Source organism: Ahaetulla prasina, chromosome 1 (assembly GCF_028640845.1).
Source record: "Ahaetulla prasina isolate Xishuangbanna chromosome 1, ASM2864084v1, whole genome shotgun sequence".
NCBI lineage: Eukaryota > Metazoa > Chordata > Lepidosauria > Squamata > Colubridae > Ahaetulla > Ahaetulla prasina.
Window position 1 is genome coordinate 74,593,593 of NC_080539.1, and position 24,815 is coordinate 74,618,407.

At 35.1% G+C, this 24,815-nt stretch overlaps 1 protein-coding gene across 2 annotated transcripts in view; it reads right to left on the reverse strand.

The window, feature by feature from the left end:
• The window catches only part of BIRC6 (baculoviral IAP repeat containing 6), a 183,436-nt gene that overhangs the window by 114,955 nt on the left and 43,666 nt on the right, over window positions 1-24,815 (reverse strand). The window contains exons 12-31 of one of the 2 annotated variants that reach the window (XM_058164248.1): window positions 23,627-23,852; window positions 22,355-22,515; window positions 20,519-20,647; window positions 17,889-18,020; window positions 17,492-17,670; window positions 16,033-16,163; window positions 14,091-14,252; window positions 13,800-13,931; window positions 13,394-13,491; window positions 12,180-12,327; window positions 11,114-11,247; window positions 9,792-9,926; window positions 9,202-9,389; window positions 7,637-7,954; window positions 7,137-7,236; window positions 5,764-5,978; window positions 5,401-5,609; window positions 4,860-5,206; window positions 1,100-1,319; window positions 444-577 (exon numbers count right to left, since the gene is read on the reverse strand). In XM_058164248.1, the coding sequence (XP_058020231.1) occupies window positions 444-577; window positions 1,100-1,319; window positions 4,860-5,206; window positions 5,401-5,609; window positions 5,764-5,978; window positions 7,137-7,236; window positions 7,637-7,954; window positions 9,202-9,389; window positions 9,792-9,926; window positions 11,114-11,247; window positions 12,180-12,327; window positions 13,394-13,491; window positions 13,800-13,931; window positions 14,091-14,252; window positions 16,033-16,163; window positions 17,492-17,670; window positions 17,889-18,020; window positions 20,519-20,647; window positions 22,355-22,515; window positions 23,627-23,852 (3,498 nt within the window). Of the gene's footprint in view, window positions 1-443; window positions 578-1,099; window positions 1,320-4,859; window positions 5,207-5,400; window positions 5,610-5,763; window positions 5,979-7,136; window positions 7,237-7,636; window positions 7,955-9,201; window positions 9,390-9,779; window positions 9,927-11,113; window positions 11,248-12,179; window positions 12,328-13,393; window positions 13,492-13,799; window positions 13,932-14,090; window positions 14,253-16,032; window positions 16,164-17,491; window positions 17,671-17,888; window positions 18,021-20,518; window positions 20,648-22,354; window positions 22,516-23,626; window positions 23,853-24,815 lie in introns of both variants that reach the window. The other variant, XM_058164240.1, reaches the window with a different exon arrangement.

Consider the following 24,815-nt stretch of genomic DNA (forward strand, 5'->3'; position numbering starts at 1 on the left):
TTAGGTAATTATTAGGACAAAATACACTAACATATTTTTTTTCCCAGAATCTCAAAATAATTTACATCTCTCTTTTCCTCACATAGAAAAGCATAAAAAAGAGTGCTTAAACTTTGATAACCATGTGAAGAAATTATTTGCTCAATTACTTGAGAATAAATTTTAATACCTAAAATGAATGCTTTGAAATTAGATTCAGTCAAATTAGTGTGCGATAGTTTCTGTGAATTTTTTCGTTCATCTTTTCTTCTAAAGCTCCTGTGCATGGGCTTAAAAAAAACCTAGCTCATAACAGACAAACAATATATGGTAGCCAAGAATTAAGTTTTTCTGTTTCCATCTAATTGTGATCTGGATTGTATTTTACAATCCTGCATAAAAAAGTTACATTGTTGGACTGACTTTCTTTTTTAATCTAATATTATTTTAGAAACGTTTGGTACCTTCTGAGCATCTGTGGATAGGTAATTGAGGCTGAAGAGGAGACAAGAGATTATCCAAGAGATTCAACAAACTTTCTAAGACACCAGTGTTGCTGAGTGATCTTTGACCAATGCAAGAAAGCAACATGAAGACCCTAAATATAAAAAGCAAGTAGTTTAAAAATATCCCTGACTTCTTTAATAAGTAGCAATACTTCACAAGAGAGAGAAAAAAGCTGATCCTAGGGAATCAATCATTTATTTCTCTTTTGATATTCAGGCATAAAGAACTAAATCATACTGATAGCCCTAAATATACAGATGACAGATTTTTTTTGCAGGTACGTTATAGGCTATGTATATATGCAGATCCTAATATGAAAATAATACATTTCAATCACTTACAGAGAGACTTAATTATGATGATGATGGTCTTCATTTATTACAACTGCAAATTGTTATAATTGTTATATAATTACAATTGTTATAATTTTCAAATTCAAATCTTTATTATCAGTGCACAACGTATGTCCAATGAGATTGGTTCAGCTCCCTCAGTGCACCCCCCGCAACACAATACAACTCACAGTGAAGACCACTTGCTTATCTTTCTATATTTCAATAATATATAGACTGGATGCTGCTTGATGATATATTAAAAGTAATGTGAAAAGTACCTGTCTTGTGGAAAAATAAGAAGTTGCTCTGAATTATACAATTCCTGTAGGACATTTGAGAGAAACTGTCCCCACCATCTTTCACCTCCACATAGCTGAACGAGTAAAAGACCTGTGTGCAAACGTATTTTGGGAGTCCCACTAATACACAAGTGCTTGAATAATTCTTCACAGGCTTGAGCATTAAATGTACTTTGTAAAACCACAGGAACAGAGTGCCCTTAGAAAAAGAAATTAAGTATGTTAGATTGCAAAAAAACCATCCTATGCTTAGTTGATTGTGATTCTAGAAGTGAATACATATTACACAGGTTTGTTTAAGAAATTATCTCAGCAGTGACAATGTTACTAGCAGCCTCACAGGTTTCTGTTGTATTAATTAATTACATTTCTATGCTGCCCATAATAAAGCAACTTTGAGTGATTTACAATACAGTAAAAAGTTAAATGTGATATCAGTTATTTAATTTAGAAGATTTAGAAACCTTTCGTATTCTATTTTTATAAAAAGGTGAATCACTAAAAAACAGAACACATGGATACTTCTCTAAAAAATACAAAAGCTGGTTTTACACATCAAGATCTCTCTCTCTCTCACCACACACACACTCACATACACACACATCCTTTCTTATGCCTGTAGATTAGGTCTCCCTCAACTCATTAAGACTCACTAGTGACGGAGACTGGTTGGCGTCACAGCGACAATGGCTAGAAAACAGCAGAGCTCTACCGAGTTTCTTGAAAAGCAGCCAGTATCTGCATGCCAAGAGACCTATGGGGTCAAAGCTGTGCTGGAGGGGTGGTGAAGGAAGGAGAGGTGCTTCGTCGACCACAAGGAAACTGCATTTTCCTTGTTAGGTCCGAAGAAAGCTCTCCCGAACGGCAGCAGGGATGATGGCCATTTTTGGCAAGTCACAAGCTGTGACAATCGGGACAATAAGTTTTGTGCTGAAGCAGTTCGTGGACAGAGCATTGAAATTGAGTGAGACAACTTCCAACTTTTATTCTAGAGACCTAACCCAAGTAAAAGAATTTTAAAAAATAATCTCCAAACGTTAAGAAAGCGGCAATTGGATACATAGAGAAAGATTAAAGACCCAGATGTGAAAGAAATATCTAATAAAAACGTTAAAATATAGAAAGCCTGGAAAAGATTTAATAATACTTTGAAAAGTGATTATTGGGAGAAACTGCTTTTTTAACTTTTATTTTTAACCCACACTGATCAGTTGACAATCAGCTGTGGTTTTTTCACAGTCTGTTTAATGGATGGAGAGCCATCTACCAGAGGAAGAAGATTACTGCAGCATGGGAACTTAAATGAAAGTGATAATTGTTTAAGCTACACAAAGAAAAGGAGTGAAAGTAAATAACCTGGAAGGCCACTTGACCTTGATTCTATTTCAATAGGCGACTTGGATGTTTGGAAGTATCTTGTGAACTTTTTGAAGATCTTTAAGACAAACTGAATTGCAAATAACTAAAACTCTATTGAAACTCTTTACTGGATGGTGGATTTGAAAGACTTGAGGGAACTTGGTGGGCCAATTTGGATTTGGATTACTAATGCTACTTGACAGAATATTCTATGAGGCAAAAGAAGAAAGGTGATAGAAGGAAAAAAACAAAGAAGAAAAGATAAAAAAGACTTTAAAATTTGAACAATTGGAAAGGCGTTAAACTGGAAAATTATAAAGGTTGTAAATTATCAATTTATAGGCCTTAAGGAAAAATAATTCATGGAACGTGGAGAAATAATTCTGGGATTGATTTAATTTTACTAATAATTGACTTCTTTGGAGTTTTTAGATATTGGGATACTGGAATATTAGAGGTATATTGAGTAATTTTTAATATATTAAATTGGTACAAAATGACCCAACAGGAGAAAATAAAGTTCTATGAAGAAATGTTAGTGATGTTTAAAAGTATATATGAATATTCAGTTTGTGTAAAAATGTTAGAAAGAAATATAGAATCCCAAAAGACAAATATGAAAAAGTTACCAAAAAAATCAATAAATAAAATTCTAAAAAGGCTATGAGATGATGGATAGGAATAAAATATCTTGCAATATGATGACTGTATTAAAAACTAATAGAAAAAAGTATAAAGTATAAATTGGGAAAATAGCAGCACACATATGGATATGTGAGTCCCTAGGGAGATAGGGCGGTATATAAATTTGAACAAATAAATAAATAAATAAATATAATAGAATTTATTATAATCACAAATATATTAAGGCTAAGAGGTGGAAGACTATGATTAGGTATATTTGAATGTATTATTATTATTATTATTAACAGTGTGTAAAAATATATTGAAATTTATAGCTTTCAAGGACTATAAATTCAGGAGACTTAAGAGATATAATCCTGGGACTGATTAAATTTTATTAATTGATTTTATTGGTGTTTATTGAAAATTGAGATATTGGAATTATGATGGAACATTGAGTAATATGTGATTCAGCAGAGGTCAACAAATACATTGTATGAAGACATGTTATTGATGTTTGAATATATTTATGGAGAAAGTGATAAAGAACCATAAAGAGAGAATTGTATCGTTTAAAGGCAAAGATGTGAATGCAGAAGAACCCCAAATAATGGGGGAGAAAATAAGTACAAATTGGGAAAATAGTATTATATATATTGATACATAAAAGAATCTATTATAATTACAATGAGCATATTAAGGTTAGAAGTTGGAAGACAAAGATTATGTATATTTAATTGTATTATTATTGTTAGCTCTGTGTAAAAAATATATTGACCCAGTCAATACACTATCCACAAAATATTGATAAAGGAAAATTGCAAATAAAATATATACAACACTCACCCACCCACCCACCCACACGTGAAGATTTCGTTCCAGTTCCTGAATAAAGGCAGTTTAGATATCACCTGAAAGTATTTTGGCTGACATGTCTTGGCAGAAATCAAACTAAATGACACATTCCCATGAAAGGAAATATGCTTTTTTTTAAATGTGGTCCTTTACATTTATTTTTATTTTTTACATTTTAATTAATTCTGCATTACTGCAAATTATCTGGAAGCCTTTTGAATGATTTATAACAAGAGCCCTGTCTGTGAATAAAATTTAGGCCATTTCCCAGTTAAAGATGCTACACCATCAAATCCCATATATTTATATATCATAAATTGGAAGGTATTCTAAATATCAAGATGTTATTAAAAATGATGGCAACTTGAAATAATTTCTTGCAATAGATCAGTTCTTAATGCAATCCATTATTTTTGTTTTGAGTAGTTTATAAACCTATTCTCTCTATGAAATGACTATTATCACAAATTTTCATGGTCAAACTTTACAGATAGTCCTTTGTTTTACAGTAGTCATTTGTTCAGTGACTGTTTGAAGTTGAAGGCACTGAAAAATTTTTTTTCACATGACCAAAATTTGGAAATTGGCAACTGACATATTTATGATAGCTGCAATGTTCTGTGGTCATGTGATGACCCTTTGCAACCTTCTGACAAGTTAAACAAATCTCCAGTTCCTGTAAATTTAGAAAATTAAGAGACACAGCTGCTGAAGTTTTCAGATTAACCTTAGTTTTATGCTTTTTATAGTCTTACTCTCTTACTCCTTTGCATCATTCATTTAATCTGGAACATTCTACAAAGCCTCAAAATCCCCAATGACACTAACACATATAATTTCAACATTGACAATCAGTTAACAAGTTTGTTATTTTATTAATAAAATTAATTGAGTTACCAACCATTGGAAGAATGGAGTAAACTAAGTAAAGTATCCAACAGATATCGGATAATTGTGCGCAACTGTTCTGTAGAGGACATCTGAATTAGTTCTTTAGGATCACTCTGTTCTTTCAGGATCTTCCTGCTTGCTCCTAGAGCTACTCTGAGCCTTTGTACGGCATGATGAGCCAAATTCAATTGAAGCTGTAGCTGAATGCAATCCTGATAAGCAGAAAATACTCGACTGTCTTCCTCCACTGCCTTATCTGGCTTGCGTAAAAAATACTGAGCATTGTTAGCACTGTTCAGCGGTGGAAGGTCAATACTTTGCAGAAGTGTTTCAAGTCTATGGCAAGCTAAATTATATCTGTAATGGAGTAAGGAAAAAAAGTAATAATTATACATACATACATTATTAATAAAGATCCCAGGAAACAAACATATTTATACTTATACACAGTTAAATAACAGTGTTTTAAACAGGTCTGACATTTTGCATTATTTCACTAGCACATCAACATCAACAAAACAACACAACAAAAACAAAACATTGCATTTTACCTGCACTGTATATCTTCCTGCAGTGCAATCATCATAGCTAAATGTTGATCAATTTCTGGCTGGTTTGCAGATTCAACTTCACCTCGCAAAGGATCATGCATAATCTTCAGCTCGCTCTCTAAAGGCAAGATGTACGTATGTCCATAGTAAAATCCTAAAGGAATTTTGGCTCTAGCATTTGTACTTCCATAGCGACCAATGACTGTAATCTGAAACAGAAGATATGCAGCCTTTCCATGTCACTTCATTCTTTAAAAATAGAAAATATATTGTAAAACTGAGCATTACTTATTTTGAAGAACATTTACCATACTGAAGTATATATTCATTAAAATATATTATTTTTATTGACAGAATGTTTACCTTCATGAATCTGCAAACTGGTGGCGGTATTAAATCGTGCAGAATAAGAGAATGGGTGCTAATATCTGTAGCAACAACTAGCCTTCTTCCATCAACTTCTTCACCCAGTGTCCAAATATCAATCGATAAGGAAGCCAAATCCCCGCAAGTTGGAATCAACACATCTGTCAATAAGATGGGTCTACCAAAGTCTAATGTCACAAATCTCCTTGCACCTTTGAACAGAAATAGTCTTGATGAAATATTGATACAATGATCTCAGTCTGCCTTTACCAGAAAGGAAGTCATGGCCCACAACTTAACAAACAGAACCCATGTTGCCAAAAATATTTAATTTTAACAAAGAAATATTTACAGTTTAGTTACTGCTGGCGCAGTACAGATTATTCAGGAATTTATGGTTGAGACATTGATAGTTTTTTTTTACCCAAATGCCTGTGTCTTTTAGTTCAGCTCAAACTATAGCCAGAGAGGTGTCAAAGTCAACCTTATAAACCTGAATCAGGAATAATGTTTTTAAATGTAATGTAAACCTTAACTACACTCCCAATCCCTCTTCTCCTTATTTGAAGAATTACTAAATTATTTAACAATTATTTCAAAATTGGTGGGGAAGTGGCTCACACAATTCCCTTCTCACTTTTTAACATACATCTCTACGTTTAATGTACAAATCTTTTCAGCTAAAACAAAAAAATACTGACTTGCACCTACAGAAACAGAGTTTCTGTATAACTCTAATCCAGAGTTGTACAATAAAACATAGAAACGTGATTTATTATACAACTCTATGGATTTTTAAGCAGCTTCTAGGCTACATAACAAATTTCTGAAATTGACGGAAATAGACAAATCAATTTGTTATAAAGCACCAACTGGAATTTAAATATAAGAATCCCAAAATCACTCTTTGGGCCTTGGTCATACTTAAAAAGTGGTACTTCAGTACTTGTCCTTAATTGGTTCTGGGAGAATGAGTACCAAACAAACCATGTGACTTACCACATGACTCTTTGTTTTGGCCAGGAAGAACTTCCTATCTGTCCCTTTTTTTTTAATATCGGTGACCTTCCCAGTATGGCTGACTTCCTGTTCGGCCTCTATAGCTGTCCTCTGCTTCCTTTTGCAGCAACCTTCCCAGCATGGCCGACTTCCTATCAGCCCTCTACAACTATCCCCCACTTCCTTTTGCATCACATCCAGTACCAAACAAATGATGAGTACCGAGGACAACATTTTTGTGTCAAAATGTGTCAGTTTTGAAGCAGTTGAGTACCAAGCTACCACTGTATCAGCTTTGGAATCTAGTTATTATATTAGCTATTCAAATCAAATTAACATAGAAAGAATTAACCTACAAACTACTATTTTACCTGAATGCATTCGCTCTATAATGATAGACTGATGAGGAGGTGGCTGAAGAAAATGTGAAGCGTGAGATATTGCAAGAGCAAGGCCAGTTCCAAGTGGATTCTGAAAAAAAACAACACCTGATCAATATATAAATATATTGTATTTGGTATTAGTCACTTGCTACTGCAAATGCAAAAGTAAAAAAGAGTAGACCGAAAACTCAAGGTTGAAAAACTGATCACTCATACTATATACGGATTAGTTTTTAAGCATACCAATAGAAAAGTTCAAAGCATTAACAAGCTATTTGCACTAGCTTCCTTTTATGGAATGTAGGTTTAATAGATTTGGGGCTATTATATAAGAGGTTTTAACAAAACTCCCTGTCAAAATATACTCTCAACACTTAGATAAAAGGCAAACTACCAAGCAGTCAAAATAGTTCCTGTCATTAATGATTGTTAGATTGGAATTTTATGAAAGCTCTTTTTCTTTCTTTTTTTTCTTTTTCTTTAGTTACCGTTTTGGACTTGTGTGCATTTTTGTTGTGTGCAGAAAGGTTAACTGGAGGAGGATCAATGACTGAACCCGGAAAAAGCTGTGCAAGCTCTGCATTGATAACAGCAGAAACTGCCTCATTAGGTGGTGTAAGAGGCGGAGTCATGAACAGGGGGGTTGTTTTAGGAGTGGGTGGGATGACATCCGACGGATGAATGAAGAACCCTGGGGCTGCTACTGAGTTGGAAGGCACAGAGTTGTGAACAGGACCAACTGCTGATGCTGCTGCTGCAGCAGCTGCTGCTGTTGTCTGATGTAGTTTGGCTTCCAGCTTTGCTTTCTGCAGGGGAAATAAAAGCAGCATATGTACTGTAGGCTGGTGCTGCCCGTGAAGGCAATAGCAATTAAAAGCATTAGCAATAAGCAGCATGAACAAAACAAACAAAAAAGCAAATAGCTTCAGCTTTCATTTCACACACCAAAGGTTTTTACCAAAAGAATGCAAAAAGGAGCACAAAAAAGTGAACAACAGTGCAAGAAATGAAAGTAGAACACTTCAAGACTCACCTAATTTTTTTTTTACTGAACTTGTCCCTTAGAGATAACCTGTTGCATAAACCATGCAAGCTGAAGTTGTCCAGTGCAGCCCAATTGTGTTAAATATATTTAGTATAACTACATTCAATAGAATATTATATCTAAGAATGCATGAGACTGAAAGCTTAAATCTAAATTTAATCAAAGTCCTTAGTTCACACATTTGTAAACATTTAGGAACCCATTATGGGACAACAGATGTATATCCTTCCACTGTGAATACACCCTGAAATTCTTATACAATGTGTGATGGTTCTTTTATATTAAAAACATTTTTAAAAAACAAATTTGCATATTCAGGGAAGTTCCATTTTAACGGACTACTCAGTGTAGGAACGTGTATTACAAAAATGTATTAAATACAAAAGTATGTCATTGCACCATATGATCTAAGTCAACACAGATATCATAAAATTAATGTAAATTTAAATGCTTCATCCAGGTTGCTTCGGATGCGAAGGGTTTTCTGAAGACGTTAAAACTGAAATTTGCTAACGGAAGATCTCTCGAGTTTGGAGCTTGACAAGCACAGATTAGAATGGTTAAGATGGACTGGAGTTAAACATACACTTTAGAAGGAATAGAATACAGCTCTAGCTTTTCTTAAGTGCAATGAAAAGAAGTTTCTGTTTTTAAGGCTCTTAATCAAACAGCAACCTATTTGTTTCTGTTGAAAGAAATCCAAGTACATTTTCTGTCTTTTCACATTTTTTTCATAATCCAAAATAAGGTGGGTTTTTTTTTGAAAATGGAACAATAACATATATAAGAGAGGTTTTTCTGCACCAATAAAAAGCCCATGTGCACTTTTAAGGTCAGAATGCTTGTTACATTCTAACCTGTTTCTAAAGATGTACTTTTGATAGTTATGCCCGATTTATTTTTCCCTTCCTTTCTCTCTCACAAACAGAGAGAGATGTTCTGCAATTAAGGGAACCATTCTCTCAGCTTTTGAAGTTTAGAGACATCATGAAAGAGATGGCCTCCAACCTGTTGCTGAAGCTTCAAAAGCTGCTGCTGTTTCTCTTGAAGCACCTGGAGCTGCTGCTCGGCTGAGGCCATTGCATGAGAGAGAGACTGCAAAGCTACCTGGGCTGCTGAACTCAGGGCTGTCGAGGCTTCCCCTACTGTCCCAGATGAGAGGCCTCCAACTGCTGGGGTAACCCCAAAGGTACTCACTGGCATGAAACAAAGAAACAAAAGAAGAAGACATGTATGAAGAAAAGCAAGACACAAAGTATTATCTTGAAAACAGTACAGTTTGGGTAATGAGCAAAAAATCAATCTCAAAAGGAAAAAAAAAGTCGCAAACGATCTAATTTTTAATGGAACTTTGATTCAACATTCATGGTGCAAATAGGAAAATTAAAATATCAGTTTCTAAGGCAGTCAGATTTTTCTCATCATTAAATTAAACATTGAATTATGTGATTAATTACAATGTGTTAATATCCTTTGTTTAACAATTAATAACTCAAATTTATCATAACGTTCTTATTGGAAAGATTATATTAGATTACTAATACAGTTTGGAGTACATAGAAAAAAGTAATAAAATATATATATACCAGTAAACGTACTTGCATCGTCCCTTTCTATTCTTGTTCCATCACTAGTTGAAACACAAGTAAAGTGTAGAGGTTCAACTTCTAAAAGTCCAGTGAGGGAAGTAAAACTACCTTCGGCGGCTGTACAATTACTGATTTTTCCATTCCCTGAATTGGGGGGGAAAAAATAATATAATTCAGTTTACTCGTATTATAACTAGAAATAACTTCTGATTTTTATTGCTATCATGCATGTAAAATGAGGGGGGAGAGAAGAAAAGATGAATGACTAAGTACCCAATCCAAACAAAAAAAACTATGTATGTAATTAACACATATGAGAGAAACATATGACTTGTAAATCTCAATCCTCGCTTCTTCCATATCTCAGTGCAACTCATATGGCATGAAAACACAAAGAAACCATAGCAGAAAGTACCACCATAGAAAAATCAGCAACTCCTACTCTCTTTAACAGCTAAAATGACTTCCATGCACAATTGGACCCTTTAGAGTCAAAATTTTAAAACAATTTAACATACCTATTTGCATGATTGGTCAAAACCAAATTTATCAAGGATTTTTTTTTCAAAGAATGAACTGGGATTCAGCTCAAGCTTTCTCTAAAAATGGAGGGGAAAGAATCGCCTCCAATTTTCCTATAGTCCTAACCTCATTCTGTTTTTAAGAATGCTGCAACCAGGGATTTGCACAAAACAGGTTTTGTTTCAAGATGAAACTCAACAGTCTCTCAGAATGTTCCATTGGAATCAAGTTCAAAGCAACTTTTGTTCCGATATAAAAAACAAAATTTGTTTCCCTTGGGAAATTCCAAATATTAATTTTAAAATTGCTTCCTCTGATCAGAACATTCAGAACAATGCCACCAACTGTTTGTTCTGATCTCAGAATATTCAAAATTGTTATACTGACATTTTTACTGACATAAAAAAAAAATATACATATTCCTAGAGAACCTCAAGAAGAATTCCTAAAGAAACTCAAAATTGCCTTGCCTAGATTATCTTGGGTATAAAATGAGAGACAAAGGAACTTTGTCAAGTTTTCAAGATTTGGTTATTATATCCTGTACTAACAGAGCTCCAGATGTCCTTACAGATTCTGTATCCCACACTGACCTACCTCAAAGGCTAATCTAATCTGAAGAAATAACCATTTCCTTGTGGCAATGCAACTCTGTTGAAAACAAAGTTCAGCCTGTTTTGAGGAGATTGATTTTCTTCAATGACAAATTGTAACATGAAGATTATATAACCATGTTGTTGCCAAAGGCAAACAATACTGACTTTAAAAAGCCTTTCGACTCACAGTTACAAGTGGATACTTGGGCTTACCTGAGAGAACATCAGATAAATCAATTTCATCTGACTGAACGCCAATGCTGCTATTATATATATTCTTACAAGAAGAACCACTCATTTCCAAATCAAAGAGCACTGGATCAAAAGGTGAACTATATAATCCATACCTGAAAAAAAATGTAATGCAGATACTAGGCGATGTGAAGAATTTGGTTAATGGGATAAAATCAATCGAATATATATAGCTTTAAGGATATGAATCAACAATACTATTAAATACTGTATTTTTCTCAAAGCTTTAGCATTTTAAGAAACAAGAAACTGCCATTAGCATCAAGTATATTCAGCAAACTGTTATTTAACAACAATGCAAACACAAAACAACATGCCTAATATTACTCATTTCAAGCACAAAGAATAAGTACTAAAAAGTATGAGTTTAAAAAGTTCGCCACAAGGGGTCCAAAATGTAGCAGTTTTGGGTGTTGCTTGGTACATGTAATACATTGAATGCCTCATGTTAATACCTCTTCTTTGCAAGCTACAGTTCATTAGTTACTAGTGGACTTTGGTGTATCAGCAAAGATGCTGGTTGTCCTTAAATAAGCCTGTGGTACAAGATCTGTGTATTTGCAGAATTGCATCTTCCAATAATCTCTGCCTGTCCTGTAAGGACCTGGCAATGCACACATACTTCAAGCGACTGTATATTAAACAATGTCATACCCATGAGATAGACCTTTCATGTCATTGCATTGCCTTTTGAAACAGCAATTCCATCCAAGGCCCTTATGACCACAGACCTATCCTTTAAGAAAGCCTTAAATAGCTGGCTGGTAACATAGGCATTGAGTTAGGACATTGTTTTATTTTTATTTATCAAATTTAGAGACTGCCCAATTCATTCTGATTATGTGATGATGCCACTTCTGACAATTCTGTTGTGTCTCCCCCACTTCCATAGCTGTTTTATTATTGTTCTTAACTGACTGATATTATTTCATTTTAATCCTTTATAAGCACCCATGGTTGCTGATAAGTGGGTAACCTTAGCAATTGAATGAATGAACAAAAAGTGATGCAGTTTTTCCCTTGTTACCTTGTTTGAAGGAGTGCTTCCATGGGTGTTAATCGGTCCTGTAATTGTCTAGAGACTGCAGTTAACAGGGAAGCACAAGTAGTACTGCAGCCAGCTAAATCTTCATCCTTTACATAATTCAGCAAAACAAAATACCAATACACAGAACCTAAAAGGAACAAATATAGATGTTCAGCATTAAGTAGATAGAAAAGCAATCTTTAACTATATGTTTACAGACACCTAAAAAATCCATTCAATAAAATTCTATGGACATTCTCAGTCATCTAGGTCATGGCTGTCCCAGAGGTGCTTTTTCAGGAGGCAATTGGACTTTCTTTCTTTTTTCTTTGAAGATGTTTCGCTTCTCATCCAAGAAGCTTCTTCAGCTCTGATTGGATGATGGGAAATGAAAGGATTTATATCCCTTGCAGACAGCTGGTCATTTGCATTCTTTTAAAGAAACATCTTTTCAAAAACAAAAAACAAAGAAAGTAAGTCCAGTTGCCTTCTGAAAAAGCACCTTTGGGACAACCATGACCTGGATGACTGAGAATTTCCATAGAGTTTTAGCTATGCACTTTGGGATGAACACCCTTCGAATGGTGTGTGAGTATGAATGGATTTCCAGAACAACTGCAGACTAAAAGAACCATTTGCACTTCAGTTTGAGATGCAGACAACGTAGACTTCTCCCAATAGTCTGCTCCTGTCTTCAACGGTGAAGGGACATGGAGCAGAAAACATCCTGCAGCCAAGAAGGCTCCACACCCACTTGCACTACTCAGGTGACCCTGATGACACAGTTAAACCTCCAAGTGTCCTTAATGACTCTCTAAAACAATGCAAATGACCAGCTGTCTGCAAGGAATATAAATCCTTCCATTCTCCACCATTCAGTCAGAGCTGAAGAAGCTTCTTGGATGAGAAACAAAACGTCTTCAAAGAAAAAAGAAAGTCCAACCGCCTCCTGAAAAAGCACCTTTGGGACATTCAATAAAATATTCCATTAATCAGATTGTGGTAAGTTTGCATTGATACCTGTTCAGGCAGTATTCCTAGGTTATATTACTCTGGGTGTATGTTTATAACATTAACAGATACACACAGTAGAATTGAGTAAGTAAAACGAAAGATTAGTATTAAGACAGAAAAGAATATCAAACGAGGAAAAACAGGTAGAAAGGATCAGAAGAAATCAAATTTGATTCCAAAAACAAAAACCTTAATCTTACCTCCAGTTGCAGCTGCAGGTAAATAAGATATATTGCCAAGTAAAGCTTTCAGAAGGACCGAGCTAAATCCTTGTTGACTTGGTTCGAATTTCCCATTACTACAAAAATATATAATCAGTTTTATTTTAATATTTTATTTTGTTCATTGGCAAACATTTTTATATTAGTTGTTTTTTTTACATCCACAGGTCTCAGCAGAGAAAGGTCTTAATCAATGTGCAATCCAATTTCCATCTGCTAGAAATACTAAATTTGCTGGAAATGGCTCCCACATAGACACAGGATTGAGCTACAAAATGTTAATTTTCTCTATAAAAGATCATCTGTTAACATATTTTACATCATGTTAGTTGAATATTCAACTAAAAGAAAACTTTAAGCTGAAAAAAACAAGTAACATTATTACCTTATGCAAAGAGCTAGAAATCGTGCACATTTATGTGCTATGCTTCGCCCGGCTTCAAAGAAGCATACTCGAATTATGTGGAAAAGACACATCCTTGTTTTAGACAACAAGCTCTCATTTGTTTCTCTTGAACTGAAACATTAAAAACAAAAGCAGACTTTACAACTCAATCGTTACTTTTGAGTACACTTCTAACAAAGGTAAGAAATTTGTTAAGGAGCTTGCTTGCTTGCTTGTTTGTTTGTTTAGTTATTTATTTATGTATGTATGTATTTATTTATTTATTTTTACCTCCCTGGTCCATTAGATTGAACTCCTGCTAGCCAACACAGGATATCTAATACAAGACTTTGAGCATGTTCTGTCACAACTCCATCTTCTGACTTTTTGCAAAGGCTGTTAAGAAGTCTTTCATGAAATTCCGAAAACTGTAACATGGCACACCTCTGAACTCTAGAAAAGAAATAATATACAACAAGAAAGAAAGAAGTTAATCAGTGAACTGGGGATAAACTATTCTTGCTTTTTATTATAGCAATGCTAAGGTTTTTCAAGAAGGAAGAAAAGAAGCTTAGGGTTTCTCTCTAATGTGGGTTTAAAAAGTCTTAAAACTGCTTTTTATCTCTTTGATTTGAAATTCAAAATTTTGTCTTGTTATAGAAATCCATTTTTTTAAACAACCTGCTGAAACCACTCTTGATTAGATACAGGTAATGCTCAACTTACAACCATTTGTTCAGCAATCGTAATTATGATGATGCTGGAAAAATGGACTTACGATCTATGCCCAAAGTTACAGCTTTTGCAATGTCCCTGGGTGTCACAGGATCAAAGTTGGCAGCTCACCTGTACTTATGACTGCATGGGGGATGCAAATCTGCCCTACGTGGGTCGGGGGAGTTGCTACAGCCTGCATCATAAACACAGCTAGGCTAGGTGGGGAAGCTAAGGCTTTGAGGGGCAGCTGTGGTTTTGCACCAAATTGCAGCACCCCAACTCACCTGCCTACACATCAAGCCTTTCCCACCCCTATGGCACTTCCTCAACTTACCAACCCATAATTCTTGGGTGATGGTAGCCAGGAGTGCTGGTATTGCAATTGTTAAGCAACTGACATCTCACTTTACTTAGTATTCTTACTTTACTTAGTGAAGTTAGTACACTGCTTAGTAACTGAAATTCTGATCCCAACTGCGGCCATAAGTTGAAGACTACTTGTAACTTGAAGATGACTATGGTCATTAACTTTGTCTTCTAGTTCAACGGGGAAAAGAAGCTAGGGTAGAAAATCTTAAGTATATTTTTTCTGTTTACTATTTTACAAATGCTTAATTTTGTAAAGGTTCTGTTTTCATCAAACGGTTCTACTATACAGCTAGTCCTCAATTTACAGCCTTTCCTTTTGTAATTGCTCAAAATTATAACGGCATTGAAAAAAATGACTGATGACTTATGGTTTTTACACTTACAACTATTGCAGTATCCTCATGTGATCAAAGTTCAGGCACTTGACAACTGGCATGTATTTAATGACAGCTGCCACGTCTCTCAGGGTCAAGTGTCATCACTATTTGTAACCTTTCCAGCTGGCTTCCAACAAGCAAAGTCAATGGGGAAAAGCCAATTTCATTTAACAATCACATGATTTAATTAACAACTGCAATGTATTGTAATTTACTGGCAAAAAAATGTCCTAAAACGGGGCACAATTCACTTAACTGTCTTGCTTAACAATGGAAATTTTGTACCCCATTTTGGTCATAAGTCAAGCACCACCTGTAGGATTAGCCAGTTTGGTAATTAAGGTGCTGGACTAGGAGCAGAACATTCTGATTTTTAGTCCTGCTTTAAGCATAAAAGCCAACTGGGTGATTTTGAGTCAGTCACTCTGTCTCAGCTGTAGAAAGGCACCAGCAAACAACTGTTAAAAATGTTGTCTGTAAAACTGCATGGACATGTAAGTATAGTTGTCAAATCTGACTTGAGGGGAAAAAAGTTTTGTTCTAATTCAGTTTTGCCATATATTTTAAATTATTTTAATTAAATCTAAATTAAACAGTTAAAAATTAAATCTTTATTTTTATATTCAATATAGTTAGCGTGTCTTATATATTGTTGTTTGAGATACAAAGTAGTTCAATATAATAATGTCAATAATCCATTAACCTACATTCTTTTTTAATGCATGTTTAAAAATGTATTTATGAAATATACTCACTGATAACCAACTAACCTTTCCTTTGAAATAGATGTTTTTTTAAATCTTCTAATCGTTACAGAGACTTCTTGCAGCAAATCACATCCTCGTAGGTTGTCAGATTTCCGTGAGGAAGTACTGGTTTCTGCTTTATTAGAAGACTTGTCCTGTTTTAAAAAATAACAACTCATGTATTTGAAAAGTCATACTCTGCATGCATACACATATTTTTCATTTTGCCAGAGTATGAAATTTACTTATACCAAAAAACATTTTCTCAGAATTTAAAATCTTCCATTATACAAAAATTTGAAACATCAATATATAAGTTCTATGTTTCTCAATATGTAAGCATATTATACATTACAATGTTCTTAATAATGCAAGCATGAAGATATAACTATCAAAAATTAAAGGAGGAGAAAGGGAGAGAGAGAGAGAAAAATTAGTATTTTGCTTATTTTATCAACTACATAAGGGGAAATGACTAGAAAACAATACAGTGGTATTATCAAAAATTGTTCCATGTCCTACATGTTAGGCTTGCATATCATTTTAAACTAGGTTCAGCAGTTAAAAATATTATCAGGAATATCAGATTCTGAAAAGTATAATGATAATATTTGTATGTCATGTTAGTGTGTTGTGAACAGACTGCAACAGGCTCCTGCATTTGTCTCCTATCTTCTTCCTGAATAGCCAGGATTGTTTAGTTTGAAACTTCTATTATACATTAAAGTATTGCTGTATGGAGGTTAGAGCTGTGGTTAATTTTGATTATGGATAACTCTATTTTGGAGTATATAAATAAGATCAGGACAAGTAGCTATCCCACTATCCCTTAAACCAGGGGTCTCCAATCTTGGCAACTTTAAGACTTGTGGACTTCAACTCCCAGAATTCCTCAGCCAGCTTTGCACAAATCTTAAAGTTGCCAAGGTTGGAGACTTCTGCCTTAGACCATATATGGAACTCTATATCTAGTTCTGGACATAACAATTCAAAACTAATGGTGACAAACTGAAACAAATTCAGAGGATTTTCAACACGATGAAGGATCTGAAATCCAAGCCTCATGAGGCATGATTATAGGGTTTGGATACATTTAGCCAAAGGATTAAAAGTACTGGTTCTTTCTGACTATGTGACTGGAAATAGGACAAATTCTCCTTTGCAGAGATATTCAAACAGAGGCTGAATGGTATTTGTCAATGGAATCCAGTGGATGTTGCCCTGAGCAAGTATTTGGATTAAGTGACTTCCATGGTATTTTCCAGTTCCAAGACTACTTGATTCTATGGTTTTGCTAATGGATAGTTCACCAGGTAAATTTCACACACAACCATTTTACTCCTAGTATTATCAATCTTATATTAATTATATATCTACATTGTCATTACACCACCCAACACTTCAATTCTAACAAGATGACCTTAGGTGACCGATTAAAGGAAAATAATTTTGACCATTCTTTGTTTATATATCATTTAAATACCTTGCCTGCTGCAACTTTTGCTAAAAGTGATGCAAGTGAATGTCCCTTGTTATTTTGAGGTTTCAGAGATGGTATCCTTAAAACAGGCCAGATTCCTCCATTGCAGATTTCCTCGGTTACTCTGTCATTCACAGCTTTCACATGGATTAAAAATGAACGGTATTTGCCACCTGCCATGCCTAGAATAAAAAAGACATAAGGAAAATAAATTAATTCTTGAAAACTTGTTATACATGCTTACAGTAGAAACATTATCAGCCAACTTTTTACCAGAAAAATATTCACATTTTAAACGTCAGGAATCAATTCTAAATATCAGGTCTGTATCTAATCATTAAAAAAACACACACACACATTTTAGATTTTGTTCCCCAAAATATTCTGCCAAGAGTATTACCTTTTACAAGCTTTGGACTTGTGAGTGTCAACATTCCAGCATGTCCGGATAAATCAAGTCCAGTAGCCAACCATACAGGTCCACACAAAATATCTTCTTTATGATCCTCTAAAAAGGGACATAGCCGAAGGCCTTTAAAAAGGTATAAAAAAAGTAAGATTACACCGATCAAAGCAAACAACTTTATATATATAAAATAATTCTTTTAAAATAGTAACACTGAAAGTAGGGTATATTCTTGAAAAGCCAACTCTTGGCTCATTTTGCTTTTCTATCTAATGAGATTTTTAAAATCTATCCATTTAAAAGAAAAGTATTCATTTCTATTTTTTCTTTGAACAATTCATTATAAACAGAACTGTCTTCAGTACTTCCATGATTGTAGTATGGAATGTTATGCTCTGTCAGATTTCACTTTTAAATTTATCATTCACGAGCCTAATGTTTTTAGAAAGTTACTTCTCTTACACCAACTATAAAATTAACACATTTGTTGTCTCCAATGCTAGCATACCAAGTGGCCTTATATTCAATTTATAATGCCTCCATGATTATATTTAAGAGCTACGCATTCAGTTTATTCCAATGTTCATTAATTTATTTTAAAATTAGGATAAACTAAGATCTCCCTGGAACATTAGCATTTAAAAGAAGTGGATGGCTTCATCCATTCTCTCCTCTAACTAGAAATCCAAATTGTTATACCACTAAGTAACAGAAATTCTCCATGCATCAGTATAAGGAAATATAAACCTACAGGACAGTATGTGAAAACTTTATTTCTAGAACTTCATTATTGTTGCACTGGTTTTTTGTGATTATGTAGCAATTTATCAGGATTTGTATTCCTTTCAGTGGGAGTGGCATTTGCAATTTGACCCTTCCCAGATTGTTTTCAAGGAACCAATAAGACAGTTCCATTCTTTTGATTTTCTGAGTTACAGTAATTTCTGATGGTTCTTTCTGGCAAATAGTAACACTGAAAGTAGGGTATATTCTTGAAAAGCCAACTCTTGGCTCATTTTGCTTTTCTATCTAATGAGATTTTAAAATCTATCCATTTAAAAGAAGTGGATGGCTTCATCCATTCTCTCCTCTAACTAGAAATCCAAATTGTTATACCACTAAATAACAGAAATTCTCCATGCATCAGTATAAGGAAATATAAACCTACAGGACAGTATGTGAAAACTTTATTTCTAGAACTTCATTATTGTTGCACTGGTTTTTTGTGATTAGGTAGCAATTTATCAGGATTTGTATTCCTTTCAGTGGGAGTGGCATTTGCAATTTGACCCTTCCCAGATTGTTTTCAAGGAACCAATAAGACAGTTCCATTCTTTTGATTTTCTGAGTTACAGTAATTTCTGATGGTTCTTTCTGGCAAATAGTAACATTTGGATGAATTGTTTATAGAAGACTTTCTGAAATTCCAGTATTTGATTACCAACTATGATTATCAGAATGAATGTACAGTAATAAGTTCATTCTAATAAATTCATTCATATTTGAATGAATGAGGTAAAGCAGATTTTAGTCAGTAAAACCAGTAATAAGCAGGATTCCAGGATAAGAGAAACTAAGTTTATTTAGTTACTTAATTATGATTTATATAATTTATACAGCCACTGTTCTCGCAATTGTAATTCTAAATGGTGACTACAGGGTTAAAACCAAAGAACAATATGACACAATAAATTAATTAAATAAACAAATATCTTAGCAAACAAACATCTCAAATAACAATGTAACATGCACCCAGGACCTAAAACCATTCCTTTTTCAATTAGTAAAAACAAGCACTAGCAGAAACTACTAATGGAACACAGAAGCAAAGTGGCAAACTATTTAAAAGAATGTTGTATTTCAGCAAAACTTACACTGTGACTCTTCTACATCCATGTTTTGCATTTCTTCATTCAAATCGTCCAACCCTGATTTTCCATTTCTTTCCATTTCATGATGAGCTGGCGACAGAGGAAAAGTTATCTGTCTATCTACAGCTGCTTCTGGGGAACAAATACATAAGAAAAAACACTTTCAGATTTTTTAATTAGCACAATCTCTTTTGGACCATAGTTTTATTACATAATATGTTATGGATGCATTATAGAAATATTCTTAAATATTTTAAAACTATCATGAACCTTGAAACAATTGGTGCTTGGAATTTCTTGGCTTTTGAGTGATACATCAAGACCTACACCTTAAGAATGAAGCAGGGCAAGGGTAAAAATTAAAATAGATTTAATTACTATTAATATGATCACCAATGCTATTATGATATTGATAGAGTGTGGGGCAATTATTAGCAAAGTGTTAAATCTGAGAAATGGGAATTGCCACATTATCCTCAAATCTTAAGTTTCACAATATTCTTGGTTACTTAAATAGTATCAAGACAAATATATCTTATCTGTAAAATGCTAATAAAACGAAAATAAAAAAGGATTGTTTAAAAATAGAACTGAAATGAATTCCTGCAACACAAGGAAAAAGTATCAAAAATCAAAATTAGCACTTATAGCATTTCCTCATTCTTAAAACAAGCACTAGCAGAAACTACTAATGGAACACAGAAGCAAAGTGGCAAACTATTTAAAAGAATGTTGTATTTCAGCAAAACTTACACTGTGACTCTTCTACATCCATGTTTTGCATTTCTTCATTCAAATCGTCCAACCCTGATTTTCCATTTCTTTCCATTTCATGATGAGCTGGCGACAGAGGAAAAGTTATCTGTCTATCTACAGCTGCTTCTGGGGAACAAATACATAAGAAAAAACACTTTCAGATTTTTTAATTAGCACAATCTCTTTTGGACCATAGTTTTATTACATAATATGTTATGGATGCATTATAGAAATATTCTTAAATATTTTAAAACTATCATGAACCTTGAAACAATTGGTGCTTGGAATTTCTTGGCTTTTGAGTGATACATCAAGACCTACACCTTAAGAATGAAGCAGGGCAAGGGTAAAAATTAAAATAGATTTAATTACTATTAATATGATCACCAATGCTATTATGATATTGATAGAGTGTGGGGCAATTATTAGCAAAGTGTTAAATCTGAGAAATGGGAATTGCCACATTATCCTCAAATCTTAAGTTTCACAATATTCTTGGTTACTTAAATAGTATCAAGACAAATATATCTTATCTGTAAAATGCTAATAAAACGAAAATAAAAAAGGATTGTTTAAAAATAGAACTGAAATGAATTCCTGCAACACAAGGAAAAAGTATCAAAAATCAAAATTAGCACTTATAGCATTTCCTCATTCTTAAAACAAGCAAAAATATTTATTGAAGGAGATACTATCTCATTTTGGCATGCAGCGATACCTACTACTTTCTGAACTGTTCACCATGGAACATTATTCACCCATTATATTTCATTTCATTTGACATTGCTTTAACATGTTCAAGCTACTGTACAGGCTCAAGCTCAATCCCTCCAAGACGGAGTGGCTGTGGATGCCGGCACCCCGATACAGTCAGCTGCAACCGCAGCTGACTGTTGGGGGCGAGTTATTGGCCCCAAAGGAGGGAGTGCGCAACTTGGGTGTTCTCCTGGATGCACGGCTGTCGCTTGAAGATCATGTGGCGGCCGTCTCCAGGAGAGCCTTTCACCAGGTTCACCTGGTTCGCCAGTTGCGCCCCTTCCTTGATCGGGATGCCCTATGCACAGTCACTCATGCTCTTGTTACCTCCCGCCTGGATTATTGCAATGCTCTCTACATGGGGCTCCCCTTGAGATGCACTCGGAGGCTTCAGTTGGTCCAGAATGCAGCTGCGCGGGTGATAGAGGGAGTCTCACGTAGCTCCCATGTGACATCTCTCCTGCGCAGACTGCACTGGCTTCCTGTTGCCTTCGGTGCATTTCAAGGTTTTGGTTACCACCTTTAAAGCGCTCCATGGCTTGGGACCTGGGTACTTACGGGACCGCCTGCTGTTACCTCATGCCTCCCACCGACCCGTACGCTCCCATAGAGAGGGCCTTCTCAGGGTGCCGTCCGCCAGACAATGTCGGCTGGCGGCCCCCAGGGGAAGATCCTTCTCTGTGGGGGCCCCTACTCTTTGGAACGAACTTCCCCCTGGTTTACGACAAATACCTGACCTTCGGACTTTTCGCCGCGAACTGAAAACATACTTGTTTGTTCGTGCGGGGCTTTCTTAATTGTTTAGTTTATAATTTTAAATTTTTAGTTTTAACTGGGGTTTTTAGATGTTAATTATTTTAATTTCGGCCACACTGTGTAATAAGTTTTTTAATTTATTTTTAATTGTATATTGTCTCTTTTTATCTTGGCTGTACACCGCCCTGAGTCCTTCGGGAGAAGGGCGGTTTATAAATCTAATAAAATAAATAAATAAAATAAATAATACTAATGGTTTAATAATGCCATTTTGAAATATATAAATATTACTGAAAGCAAATTGTTCAGTTATTTTCTTACCATTGACTTTCCCTAAGCCAGGAGCTTTATTTTTCAATAAAGTCACTTGAATCTGTGGAATGTTTGTGATACTTGAATTCAAAACAAATTTGAAATCCACATGTCCAACCATACAAGCCTTTGGCAAAACCAGTTCAAAGACATGTTCATCCCAGCTGTTGCTACAAAGAAAAAAGATGGAGAAAGAAAGTAATGTTCAATGAGATAAAAGAGCTCCAATTTATTTTTATGTGTACAATAAGAAAATATGAATGTTTACAACTTTCTCATTTCTCTATTTTAGTAAGAACCTAATTTTTAAAGTCTATCTAATTCAATAACTTAAGATGCAATAACATTTTCAAGTTGAAATACCTTTAGGAATGTATAGAACATTTTGAATTTGCACTGATTTTGATTAAAATTGCCCAATTTCAAGTGTTTTACACAGCATGCTTAACTGTAAAATGGTCTGATCATTTTGAAAGTGTTAAAAAGTATCTTAAACTCAAAGTACTTCTAAAATGAAAAGCAACATGATAGCATACGTGACAGGACATTTTGAGTTGAAATGGTCATTGTTCTTCTATATAGATATAGGCCACCTGAAAATGCTGGATTTAAAACCAATTTATAGAACACATCAACTTCCAGTCTTTATATGTAATATAATACAAATGAGAGCCAGTTTATTCTAGTGGCTAAGGCACCAGGCTAGAAAGCAGGAAACTGCAAGTTCTAGTCCCACCTTAGGCATGAAAGCTGGCTGGGTGACTCTGACCTGCTCTCAGTCCAACTCACCTCACAGGACTGTTGTTGTGGGGAAAACTGAAAGAGGAAGGAGTATTAGGTATATTCGAAAGCATGAGTTATTTATAAAAAGGGCCTCTGGTGGCTCAGACTGCTAAGACAGTCTGTTATTAACACAACTGCTTGCAATTACTGCAGGTTCAAGTCCCACCAGGCCCAAGGTTGACTCAGCCTTCCATCCTTTATAAGGTAGGTAAAATGAGGACCCAGATTGTTGGGGGCAATAAGTTGACTTTGTATATAATATACAAATGGATGACGACTATTGCTTAACATAGTGTAAGCCGCCCTGAGTCTTCGGAGAAGGGCGGGATATAAATGCAAATAAAAAATAAAATAAAAAATAATAATAAAGCAGGGATTAAAAAAATAATAAATATAAAAGAAGGCTCCTACTAGGGAATTCCATTTATAACTCAAGATATCAGGAGAGTCAATGTTTAAATAAAGTAGGGAGGAAATATTCTATCAAAAATGATTTACCTATCAGTTTGCAATTTCCAAGTCCGGGTATGTTGAGCTGCATCTCCGTGATGCTGCTGGTGCAAGTGTTGTGGATGTCGCCTTTGTTGCTGTTCTTGTTGCACTTCAACCCAGCATGGTGGAACTGTAGCTGAGAATCGTGGTGTCAACGTTTCAAAACGAGTAAGCTCTACTAAAGATGTCAAAGTTTCAAGCGAGAATGGCTGGTCCACCAGAAGATCAACTCCTGTTTTTTAATTAGAAAGTAAAAAGATTTTTAAAAATATTTAATCACAAAAAGCCAGTAGTTTCCACAAGAAGCTACAGCGCTTTTTAAAATATTTGTCTTTTGGTTCAGCTACACTAAAACTAAGTACACACACTTATTTCATGGCACCATGTTTTCATGCATGTTAAGTTACAGAGCCCCTAGCTGGCATTTAGAAATAAAACTGATTAGCCATCTGCCGCTGGGAAAAACAATCTATGAACATTCTGGTTCAGGTTTCAATATTCACTTTAGTTTGGAAAACACATTTCTGCAAAAGTAACACGCATAAAAACAGATGAGAATTTTTGCAGCAGGCAGGAACAATGTAACTCCCCCCCCCAGAAAAAGCATATTGCTTATTTATGACTTTAAAATGGTACTGTATTGTATTTCAATTCAGTAGTATACTGTCGTGTCCCACTCCTCCGCTGACAGCTGGGTCAGGGAAATCCGAATCAGGCTTGCCTCTGCAGCTCTGCCCAAAGTCCTAGCAAAGTCCTCAGAGCAGGCAGGAGACCAGTAAGTGACTTCAGCAAGATAAGTTCGACTTTTGCCTGACTCAGAGACTGCCAGAAAGTAGATCCTTTATATAGGCCATGGGGTGTGGCTCCATGACTCAGCACTCATTAAGGCCTGCCCCTCCCTTCCCTCTGTTGCCTCCGCCTATCCAATCTTCTGATGCGAGGGTCACACCAATCAGCTGTTGGTAATAAACCCTCCTCAGGCTCACATGCTGTGGAGGAGGGGAGGGTCTACTGCTTGCCTGGGCATGGAGTCAGGGCTGGGGCAGGGAGATTCTCCTTCTGCAGTTTGTGTGGGCATGGAGCCAGGACTGGGACCGGGAGGCATACATTCCTCAGTGTTCGGGAGCAGGTAAGAAGGCCCCGGCTGCTCTGAGGGCGGGCAAGACACAACATATACCTTCTGAAAATATGAATG